At 39.6% G+C, this 12,958-nt stretch overlaps 1 protein-coding gene across 1 annotated transcript in view; it reads left to right on the top strand.

The window, feature by feature from the left end:
* Nucleotides 1–561: 561 nt before the first annotated feature.
* Nucleotides 562–12,958, top strand: part of STARD13 (StAR related lipid transfer domain containing 13) — a 117,567-nt gene continuing 105,170 nt past the window's right edge. The window contains exon 1 of the mRNA XM_072404252.1: nt 562–714. Within this exon, the coding sequence (XP_072260353.1) occupies nt 594–714 (121 nt within the window). The 5' untranslated portion in view covers nt 562–593. The remainder of the gene's footprint in view (nt 715–12,958) is intronic.

A 12,958-nucleotide genomic window follows, 5' to 3' on the forward strand; every position in this document is an offset into this window, starting at 1 on the left:
GGTACAGGGGGCACAGAGGGGACACAGGGGTACAGAGGGGGCACAGAGGGGACACAGGGGTACAGTGGGGACACAGGGTTACAGGGGACACGGGTACAGGGGGCACAGAGAGGACACAGGGGTACAGAGGGGGCACAGAGAGGACACAGGGGTACAGAGGACACAGGGGTACAGAGGGGACACAGGGGGCACAGAGGGGACACAGGGGTACAGGGGGCACAGAGGGGACACAGGGTTACAGGGGACACAGGGGTACAGGGGGCACAGAGAGGACAAAGGGGTACAGGGGGCACAGAGGGGACACAGGGGTACAGGGGGCACAGAGAGGACACAGGGGTACAGAGGGGACACAGGGGTACAGGGGGCACAGAGAGGACACAGGGGGCACACACAGAAGACAGAGAGGTCTCCGGGGACCGGGGAGGGCAGTCCTATATGTCAGTACACATGCCCGGTCCCCGCACGGTGTGCACACTGGGGCAGTGCTGAGGCTGGCGGGTCCCGAGTCTCACTCCTCCTCCTTCTCCCCGGACTCTCCGCTGCAGCAGCCTGAGGGGAGGAAGCACCGGCGGGATGCTGCTGAGGGATTTACAATGACGAGCAGACGGTCCGGTAAATTCCTCCTCAGGAGGTCTCTGAGCGAGCAGCTGAAGGACTCCACCAGCAAAGCCTGGGACCTGCTATGGAAGAACATCCGGGAGAAGCGCCTGGCAGGTCAGTGACAATGCGGGCTAATGACTCCTCTGTGTGCGGTGTCTGCGGGGAAGGGCACGGGGACCGGGACGGGGAAGGTCACTGCGGTCACCGGGGGGAAATGCTGCAATTCCAGCCCATAGAACGGCTCATCACATACGGTACATGTCCATGGTATGATTGTATGGGGCAGCATCATCCCATTCTATGTCATGGAAGTTATCCCCCCCGGGTATGGCTCATTATTATTTATTTCATATTGCTACCTATTTATTATTATTATTTATTTCACATTGCTACCTATTTATTATTATTAATATTATTATTTCATATTGCTACCTATTTATTATTATTATTTATTTCACATTGCTACCTATTTATTATTATTATTTATTTCACATTGCTACCTATTTATTATTAGTTTGTGTTTTTATAACATGTGCCATGGTTTATTTCTCCTTTCATGGCTCCTTCCCACCAGACATGAATGCTTGGATATGTTGTGCTTTGTGTGCTATAATGCACAGGACATGGCATGCCCCAATACATGTAACATGTACAGTAATGCGTGTTGTCACATGTAATGCATTGACTGCAGGGTGCATAGAGGAGCAGCAGGAGGGATCGTAGGCTCTTCCACTAATAATGTATCCAATGTCAGATTTATGGACCGGTTTGTTGGAAACTGTTGCAACCATGCAGGTGATGTGTTTGATGGGCGATGAACCCAGGACCGCAGTGCTGTAAGATTTGTGTGCACAGATCATGTCTTATGTCTATTTCTTTAACATGAGATTATATTTAAAATGTTTGCTTTGTATCCCTGGGGTTGTTCTGATTATCGTTGGTGAATATTCTTGCATCAACATTAATTGAGGGTGAATCCTAACTTTTGTGTTGGTGTTCCCTGTGAAGTATTAGCAGTTCTCTGATTGGTTGGAATAGTTTCCTAAAATTGTTTATCATTTAAACTGAGCCAAGTGGAAACTTATGTTTTTCTTTTGTATGACTCCGGATTGTGTTAGCAGGTGGTGCATTGTGGTCCACCATCAGAGCAGGTAGGTGTGCAGTAGGTGTGCGGTAGGTGTGCGGTAGGTGTGCGGTAGGTGTTCAGGCTATACACTGCACTGGCCTTTAACCTGTAGAAGCTGCTTCTGTCCCCCCGGGTCATTATTGTGGTTTGGCTCAGTTCAGATGGGTGGTTTTGACAGTGGGACCTCTTGGATTTATTGCTGCCAACCATCCCAAAGCCATGGAGATCACTGAAATGAATTGGAGCAGTTGAAATCCCTCGGTGTATAAGCATTTGGTTGTGCTTAATGCAGCATGTCATGGTGGTCTGGCACTGATTGTCTTCCAGCATCTTTAACTAATTACCAGTCAAATTTGCTATTGACCACTCCTGGACGCCTAGTGTGTGGAATTGGCAATTTGGAGCTGTTATGAAGTTGACCTTAGTCTAGGTTCAGACCTGCCTCTGAATTGGGATATCATGCACAACTCCTGGCACCATGCAGCTTGGTCACTCACAGCACATTGCATCGTCTGCAGATTTAATAGCGGGTTTTCAGTAAGCTTTACTGTACTGCTCACTGATGCTCCCATTCATTCTGCATTGGGCTGTCATAGGAAGAAGTTGTTTGTAGTGTCTTACCCAAGGCAGCAGTTGACCGGTATGAGGAAGCAGTAACCCCACCAGCATTTCTCAAGCTTTTACAATTTGGAAATGGTAGGGGAACCGCCAATCGCTTTTATTATTATTGACATTAATGAAATCAGTTGAAATGTCCTCAAAAAGTGTGATTGTGTTGAAGTTTTCAGGGGGTGCTGATGTGGTACACGCAGTGTCTAATGCAGTGTTTCTTTAACTTTTAAACGTATAGGAACTCTAAAAATAGCTTTCAGGTCTTTAGAGAACCACTACTATAATTACTATATCCACAGCTCACAGTATATTAGTATGGTGGTCAGTAGGAAGAATTCCTTACAATGCTGACCAGTGGGAAGAATGACACCATACAGATAGCCAAAAAGGTCATTGGTGTCAGAGGTAACTGACCTGGCAGGTCCACATACCTCATTGCTCAAGGAGACCCTAGCAATCTCTGGAGGAACCCAAGGAACTTGGGAGGGAACTTCCATAATGGGTGATCAGTTGTTCATACACCTGAATGAGAACACTTTCCAAGCTAAGGGGGTTTAGAGACAACCACAACACTAGAAATCTGCCCCTGTAACTGCCATAACACCAGTATATTTTATTGATTGGATTTTGTAATTGGATTCTTTCTCTATCCACAACGCATGAGGCTGGTATGGGCATCCTCAGCAATGTATTGCACTAAATGATGTTCCTATTGTAAGGTGATTTGTAACAGTGGTACATTTGTAAGGTGAGACTGAAGAGGTCTGGTGGTGCTGGGCAGGGGGGAGGGGTCACATTGTATCTTAAGGTAGCTACTGAGGAGTCAACTTTAATTTAATCAATTAAAAAGTTTCAATTCAATCGATTTGCTGGATATGGAATAATCAATTGATTGTGCTGTTCTGCAATCAATGTACAGTCGCTCCTTAAATATCAATTCTTTGTATTTGATCATAATAGAAATCAATCACTATATTTTCACTTGATTAGCATGGCCCAACATCTAATTGAACAGAAATTGATGGGGAGATGTCAGAAACCCATCAGAAACTTTTATTATCGATGGAAACTTTCCAACCTGATTGATGACAGTTCTTTCCATTCTTCACTTGATTTCGATCCATTTGGTTGATTGAAATGAACATAAGAGAATTGATTTTTGGTAGATTTTTTATAAAGCAATGGATGGATTTCCCAAGGATAAAATGGACCCGTGTACGTCCAGCTTTATTAATACGCTGGTACTGATCATGTAATTATACCATGCACTTGTACCAGAGGCAGATAAGGGTCTGCTATATATGGGTTGCTACAAATCTTGCTATTTATATAAGTGACCTGAAAAAATTGTCTTTCTAACAAACAAAAATTGAAGATTCACTTTACAGAAAAAGAAAAGGTGCTTTCTTTTAAAAAGGTGTTTGCAAGCATTTTTTAGAGATTGGAAGTCTGTGGAAGTGGCTTAAGCAGTAGATTGCCCTGTGATGCTGCCTAAAGCTTCAAAAAATTAAACTGCAACCAAATGCAGATACAAAAAGTGATTATCAAATATATTAGTTTCAGTTATAAGCAGAGATTTAGTGCAGCTGAGATTGAATTACAATGGTCCAGATTCTGCTTCTGGTAATTCTACCCAGTCATTCTTTGTGCTGTCCGGACCTACCAGTAAGTTTAAAAAAAGAGACAGGTCTCTAGTCCAGATGACTGATAATTACAATCAGTGCTCATTTAAAACTAACTAATGTATTTCTGTATTCATTATTGTTCCATTTATGTATATGTACCTGAATTTCACTGAGTACTAACCTCTTGCTGTCCTCCTGTAAACTGGGAGGGAAGAAATCAGTAAAAGTAGCCAATCAATTCTAGTCCTGACAAGGAGCATGCTGGTAGAAGGAGAAAGCTAAGGGACAGAAGGATGAGCACACTGCTGTGCCGCTTCTCCTTTACTGTCCAATGACAGCCCGGGCTCCAAGAAAAATACATAAATAATGATGGTTTACTTTCATCTCAGAGAACTAAGGATATCTTGTGTACTGTGGGAACAGCTCAGGATTTGAGGGTAATACTGTGTCCTTTATTCATTTTTTATAATCTTTTAATGGGCTATTCATTTTTTATTTTTGACTGAATCAGTGCTTTAAGTAGCAAATCTAAAAATCAAATGAATTGCAGTTTGGCCAGACTTAAGGACTTCACTTAGTTTCCCTTTGATCTGGGTTTCAGTTTGATTTGTACATATGTATGGTGGGGAATGGTCCAGAATAATGATAACTTTATTTACCATCAGCAGAACAGTTTTTTTTTTTAATACATCGTGTTAGCAAAAAGTGAATGTGATTGGCTGGCATTGGTTAAAGCACATTCAGATAAAGTTAATGCAATCTTTGGAATCGTCTGAATTTCTGCATAGATGGCTCATTATATGATTATTATGATCTGATCTTCAACTAACTCATAATAATAAAAACAGCCTAACTTAAACAGCACACGTTATTTCTCAAGGCTCTCGGTGGAAAAAGTTTGTCATCTTCTCGGGTAGTGACATCTTTGCGAGAAAATAGTTGGATTCAGGTATTTTAGTCAATGAGGTGAGACTGAGGTGGGGTTTATACGTTCCATATCCCATAAAAAATTGGTTTCAATCCATATTTGGATGAAAAACAATCCACACATGTACTCACACAAACCTGGAACAGGCTTTTATGGGAATCCTATAGAGGAAATCCTCAGAATTCCAACTGAACTTTCTTTAAAACCAAGACTGAAGCCCAGCTCTGTTAGTTCATTTTTCCTTCTGTACACCTTGCTAGATCCATTTTTTACTTTCACCCTCTTTCCCTTCCAGGTTTATCAGTTTCCACACTCTTGTAAAGCCAGTCTTCCTTTTTTACTCTAGAGAAGCCCATAAAATAAATTTCAGGTCTCAGGAACCCCTGATAAAATGAATAATTGGAGGAAGATAGAAAGAATGCCCCTTTTAATCAGGAAAGAATATTCTTTGCATTGTTAGTCAACATGGTACCCTGATAAGAGAGAAACCAGGTCAAATAAAGGAAGTATGAAGAAAAAGGCTTTTTTGGTAACATATAACATTTAATTATGTAGACATATTATTATGACCTGGTTTCTCTCTTATCAATATATATATTTAATATCAAAGTCCATATTATCTAGATATAAAGCCTGTTTTTTGTTTTCTGTTCTCACCTGGAGATATTGAACTTCCCAATTTGTCCTGGTGACCATTGAGACCAAAACAGAAAGTAATGGGATGCGTAAAATGTTACAGAAATAGAAGGGAAATCTTTCAACAGTGACGCCTGATCTGGTAACGGCTGTCTAATATGTTTATTCCCTCGGTATAGAAGGATTCAACCTCACTTTTGTGTCTACAGAACAGGACAAAGAAGAAAAACTCATTAATGAGAAAATGTGATGCAAAATTAGTAAGAGGATCTGGCTCTTTATATATTTACACAGAAGTTAGGCAATACCCAGAAACAAAGAAGTAAATCTGAAACAGAATGGTATAAACAAATAAAACAAACTCATTCTTCAATGGTCAGGAGAGTGCCAGTCTCAAAACATGAGAAGATGTGCCATGATGTGAAGAGAGCTGTTCAGACAAGGACCCCCTAGAAACATCAATGAATGGAAACCTTTTATAAAGAAGTGCAGGCTGACATTTGTTTTAACCCCTGCAGTTGCAGAAATTGCTGCTTTAGGAAGTTCCTACTCAAAGAATTGTACAGTCTTTTAATTGTTTGTGCATTGAAGACTTAATTGGGCTCAATCACATTTGGATTTTATTATGTTTATTTTTGTGAGGAACATCAGGGTAAATTTTAAAAATAATTACAGCAGAGTTCTAGTGAGACCTATGGTACACAACCTCTCTCTTTATGCTTTAGTTGCCTTAATTATTAGCAAGTCTATCTGTGTGGATTATCACCGGTTATTGAATTCTGCATGGCTCATAGGAATAAAACTGATTAATTTTTCAGTATGGCTTCCGATTATTCACAACTGTGTGTGATATCTGTTATTGTATGGTGAAGTTTTTTCCTGTTTGATAAAAATACCAATTAAAGAGAACCAGTCAGTACATAGATGTAAAGAGGCACACATTTAGCACCTTTAGAACATCTAGCACCAAAGCATTGTCTTTTATCTTTCATTGCCTCCATTTACCAAAGTAGGATGTTTTAGAATCCTGTTATGTGCTGGTAAAATCAGGTTGCTCAGTAAAAGTCAACCACATAGTGGTTCCAGATTAATAACTCTGAAAGTATTTAGCTTCAGTGCCAGTGCATTAGAATTCAAAGCCCCCTCCAGCAGAAGGGTCAAGACTTTGAGTGCAAGGTGCACATAGCACTGTGTACAGCCTCCGGTAGGTAAGGCCCCTTACAGACTTTGGGTTGAAAACTGTGCCATTACCATTCCCAGCTGCCACTTTTAGTACTAATTTGTCAACCACAGAGTTCTGTTTTGTCGTATGGTTGAGTGAAATTAAATCCAGTTGACATGCTGTTTTTCCTCCAGAGATGGAAAAGCAACCTGTGCAGCTAGAAGCAACTTGTCTGCAACCCACCACCATGCAAACATGTGCACAAAATGTTTCCCGCCTGCTCCTTTTTAGTTGGGAGTTTGGATGAGTCTGCAGTAGAATGTTGGGGTCAACTGCAAGCCTGAAATGGCCCCAAGCTTACTGGGCTTACCAACAACACATAGTATTCCTCACGTCCATAAGTGGACTAATATATGGGATTTGAAAGCCTTACATTTTTGCATGCATTTTAAAGTAAATTAACTTTAAATATCTCAATATCTAGAAATAAGGATCTTCCATAAAACCATTGCCTGTATGTCTATGCTGTGTAGGGTTTTTGTATTTTCTTTTTAATTAGGAAATGATTTGCAAACAACTTTTACCTTCTAGTAAACAAAATCCACATGATCTGAGACTATGTTGCCTTTCTCGACCATTTTACCTAAGGAACCTTTAAAATAAATTGTAGGTGTTGGGGAACCCCTACCATAATTGATCAATGGAGTCCATATTATCAATGTTCAGTGGGAACAATGTTTTTTACATGTGTGTACAGTGGGAAGAATGTCCTACTTACATTAGTGGTCAGCATGTCATCTTTACAGAAAGCTAAAAACATTTCAGGCAACTGACTGAATTGTGCAGGTATTTGGAGGTTGATCAGAAACAGCTCATGGAACCCTTGGCAACTTCTGGAGAAACCCTAGTTGTCCACAGAACCCAGGTTTAGAATGTCTGATATACAGTGAGTTAATTGGTATTGTATTGACTTAGTTGTCCCTTGACTACTGGACAGGGTTTTTCTAAATGGGCATCAGGCTTAGAAGCCAGTCAAACGCAGTATGCTTTCAGAATATCATCGGTTTCTGAGCTGGTTTGCTTTGCCATGGATTTGCTCAAAGTGATGCTTCAAGCTAAATGAGCTGCTTCAGTTTGCTTTGAGCTGCTTCTGAATTCACAATACTTATTTTGGTAAAGAAAATCAGCTCAAGAACAAGCAAAAACCCATGGACACTGGGCCTGATTTATTAAAGCTCTCCAAGGCTGGAGAAGACACACTTTCATCAGTAAAGCTGGGTGATCCAGAAAATCTGCAATGGATCTGTTCCAGGATTCAAAACATTTGCTAGCAAAAAGCAAATTACTTTGAAGAAATCCCTTCCAGGTTTGCTGGATCACCCAGCTTCACTAATGAAAGTGTATCCCCTCCAGCCTTAGAGAGCTTTAATAAACTAGGCCCATTGTCCTTTTTTTGACTTAAGTTCTTCTTCACTCAAAAGTAGTTTATAGCAGATGGTTTACATAGAAAAGTCATTATTTGTGAATATTTTCAGATTACACAACAATTTATAAGCAATCCAGACAGTTGTCTCACACGCTGGTACTAGAAATGAAATATGTAGGGACCTTTGGCACTTGTATAAAGCTGGAAGTGACAGAGATGTTCTGAGTGTAAGAACTCAGTGGCTTCTCTTCTGCATAACCGGAGTGCTGGTAATGTTTATCTGTATGAGGATGGTTTGGGTTTGTTACAGCCTGTTGGACATTCCCGGAGGGATCATGGCTCTTCTTAACTCCCAGTCAAACAGCTCAGTTACAGCTTGACTGAGCAGAGGACCTGGGCTGGGTGCCCATAAGTAGCAGCCTCTACGCTAAATGGAACTCTGTTTAGATTACAATCAATTAAGTTTGGTTTCCAGGAATATGTGGCCACTTGTCTCAGACATTTTCCTATCGCTTGACTCATTTTTTTTTTTTTTTACCAGAACTGTAGAACTAAGCATTGCAATAACAAGCATCGCTCATTAAAGGACATGATATATAAATATAAAAAATGGAAGCACTTAGTAGCTGACAGTCTGATGGATACATATTGATTGGTGACTTGATCTCTATTATCTGTCTATATGAGACATGATAGAGAGACACCACATCATGCATAGCAAATGGGGCTTGATAAGAATAGACTGCTATTTTTTAGGAGATGCCAGATCATCACAAGGATAAGGGGATAACATTCGGAAAACAATTTGGGGAACTTGTTCATCACATCTGTCAGTGGTTTGTTAATACTAAGATCTAATAATAGAGTCTAGTTGAAAACTTCAGCTCAGTAGCATGTGAAATGTAGATTTATGATGGCATTCAAAGTATTTTGTGTGTTTTTCTATGAGTAGATAAATAATTAGGAACGGCAAAGGGGGGCATTGAGTGGTGCAGGGGCTGCGTTCTTACACGTGCCATGTAATGTGTCTGATTATCAATTATAACATGTACAAGACATATGAAAGTCTCTGATATCAATCTTGTGTTCATTCCAGATTCCTAAATTCCAGACAAACAGCTAAATATACAGACTGAATACATTTATTGAAGTTGTTTTACCTGCAAACATATATGTATTTATGATGTTCCTTCTGCAATAAAATGACCTTACCTGCCTAATTACATTTTTGTATACATTCACCTGTCCCTGTTCCATTGTGGATGCCTCCATCTTCTTTCCACTTCCCTTCCTAGTTTCAATCTTCAGCCACCTTAATTGACTGGGATGAGGTAACATTCAGTCCTAGCTACCCCCGGGGAATGGCAAGATGCACCAGATATCCCACATTCTATGCAGAGCTGCCTTTGCACATTTTTTGTTTTCAAAAGATGACAAAGATCAGGCATGTAAAAATGTTTTCTTGCATAAGGCATATTGCTTGTCCCTATCCTGTCCAGGGGTGTACTGGGGCGGGCATGTTTGGGCACAGTGTGCCCTCAATTATTTTGGGACCCCCGTATAGGCTCTGCCTGCGCTCTCGCAATTGATAGCCTACACTATTACCGTGCGCCCTCTTCTTTTTTTACAATTACACCCCTGGTCCTGTCTAATCACAAATTTGCACTGCCTGATCACTATATATGTATATGGATACAAATCAATGGAATAAAACAATTGATTTGTAGTTGCAGGCACTGTGGAGCAATTCATTCCTAAATTCTTACAGTAAAGTCACAGAAGTCCTTCTAGCAGTACAGTTAACCCTGTATTCCCAGCAAGGACTCAGCAGCCTTCCAGCTTTCTAATCTGCAGGCACAAAGCAAGAGCTCAGGAATTGGAGGTAGGATTGAACTGAAATGCTACCGTGTTTCCCCAATGATAAGGCATCCCCATCAAATAAGCCACCCCCCGTTTGCTCAAATAATTACAATAAGGCACCCCCCGCTAATAAGACATCCTCCGATACCTGATACTGTGTGACTCCTCGATGCTGGCTGCAGTGCAGAGCGAAACTGAAAGTAACAACAAGCCCGCACACGCGCCCCCGCGACTCCGCACCAGGAAGGACAAGCAAGCTGCTGATCCCTGCCCTAACGGAGTCTGTTACCGGGCCGTAGAAGCAAAAAAAAAGTAAGTCAGTGATCAGAAGGGGATAATGATTCTTCATGGAAAAATAAGACATCCCCTGAAAATAAGACCTAGGGCATATTTTGGCATTTCAAAAAATATAAGACAGTGCCTTATAATCGGGTAAACAGGGTAGGAGAATGATTGGATACATTGTTACACAATGCCTGCAGCTACAGAGGTCAGTGAGGTATTTAGGGTCATTTACTGGTATTTAGGAGTATTTAATGTACAGCGCTGCGTAATATGTTGGTGGTATATAAATCCTGTTTAATAATAACAATAATAATAATAGGAGTATATAAATATTTCTATGGCCATGATATATGTTTACACTTATGTACATTTTGAAAAGATTTTACAGTCTGATATGTACAGGATATACACAGCACAATATACAAAATTCAGTGATTTAAGCACAAAGTACAATGCACATTCAGCTTTCTGGCAGGTATTGCTCACTCTCATATATAAGCAAAATCATATATCACACAATGTTACAGTAGACTCTTTGCTGTATTATATGATATACCAAAATAATTAAAGAGAGGTGAGTGAACACAGTGCTGGGTATTGTCCACCGTGTGCCAAATCATACCTGTCTTGCTGGACCCTGAAGAAAAGTCTATACATATACCAAAATTGTTGTGTAGGGTTAGGTACACTGTACACATACGCTATATAAATACGAATATACACAGGAACCAAATACAACTATTACCCCAGCCTGGCTCTAGAAGCCATGTTATCTTATTATGTGCTGTCTTCTTTCTTCTGTACAGTACAAAGAAGGTGAATTCTGGTTATGATTTGCAGCCTGCACATCACAGACACCTTCCTATGACAGCCAGGCATCTCATTTATCACCCCATACTATGTAAATCATCAACTACTGGTAGGTGTTAGAGATGAATATATAGAAAGTAGCTGACTTTTCACAGTCTATATTTGTATATCAGTAATTGTGCATTTATTCTGCCAAGGCTGCACTTTCTGGAGAATGATGCAGATCATTAGAAGAAATGCCGATGAAGAAGATTATATAGGTAGCACTATGTAGGGAGTAACAGATAGTTAGTGGCTAATAAAATACTTCTGATTTCACTCTTAATGCTCTGTACATATTTTTTTTAAATAAAATGTGACAATTGCATAGCTTTGGAGATTTACAGTGTGCCAAGTTATACTAAATTCATAGCAATATGGAGAAAATTAATATAGTCTTGAAAAGGATGGTGCAGCATGCTCTGCTTTCTATCAACAAATAGCTTTTTTGCAGCAAGAAAAATTACTATTTTATCTGATATTAACAATGGTTTGGCATATTTGTCTGCCTGGGTATATTTAGTCTAATAATGACAAAGATTAGTGGTACTGGTAGGATGGTATGGAATTAATTGCATGCAGTTAAAAGCATACTAAGGTCAGACAAATACATTTAATGCTTTAATGCAGTTTGCTGTGTAGGTCAGCTCTTATTTTCATGTTATTGCTTGATTTGTAATGTATTTGCAATTCTATGAAAAGATCAGAAGGGGGCAGTGTTGTACGTGGATTGTGTTTACTGTCAGTGTGCTTATTATTAGGACTTCCTTTGTTCCCAATTATTCCTATTATACCTGCAAGCAATGGTGTCATTTTGTGTTTTGTACAGGTCTGTTTATCAGCATGTTGCTCATTATTTCCTTTTTTAAGAACTAGCTATTGTAATGCATTCATTGCTATGCATTCATCATTCTGTCATAATTCATAATTCATCATTCTCTCATAATTAAGCAAATTTTGCCCCATCCATACCTCTTCATTTTACTGAATCAAACAGACACCCAGCCTCCACCTCCTTCCCACTGACACTTTGTTACACGGTTTTACAGGTTTCCATTTTAATTGATACACATATTAAATTATAATATTAATAGCTGATCCACCTTAGCCTGATGGTAACTGACAGTTATGTACAGTGCAGCACACAGTTATATCCTTCCCACATATCTTCAATTACAAGCAATATGAAAACAAAACCTTAGATATTCTTGGGTGATGAACCTAAAAAGTATAGGTTTCTTTTTTGTTATTCATAGTTTTTATTAGAGTAGGGAGTGGTTACATTTCCCTTTAATTCCTGTCGTTTGGAGTGAAAAGAAATTGATTTTAAATTAAGGGAAATACCAATTGTCTTTGTAATCCATTGGAAGAATTCCCCTATATTCCTGTTCTGGAGACAACTTCATTTTGGGATTTTCCCTGACCTTTACCCCAGTGACAGCAGTTCCACCAAGGAGACACATATAGAAAAACTGAATCTTATTACTGTAGAACACAGCTCTTTATTATTACAAAGATGAGGCACCTGACAATGACAATGTTAAAATGCCCCATGTTAAAGTCAAAATGCCAAAAGTCAGCATGCCCAGGTCTAGTTGAGATTTACTGGATTTAATGTAAAGTGCTTCGTAATATGTTGGTGCTATATAAATCTTGTTTAATATTATTATTATTAATAATAATAATATTAATAATAATATATAAATACCGTATTTTTCGCCGTATAAGACGCTCGGAAGACGCTCCGTATAAGACGGAATATAAGACGCACCCAATTTTAAAGGAGGAAAATCTAGAAAAAAAAGATTCTGAACCAAATACTGTAGTAAAATATTTTATATCAACTGTA

This window comes from Pyxicephalus adspersus, chromosome 1, assembly GCF_032062135.1.
Source record: "Pyxicephalus adspersus chromosome 1, UCB_Pads_2.0, whole genome shotgun sequence".
Taxonomy (NCBI): domain Eukaryota; kingdom Metazoa; phylum Chordata; class Amphibia; order Anura; family Pyxicephalidae; genus Pyxicephalus; species Pyxicephalus adspersus.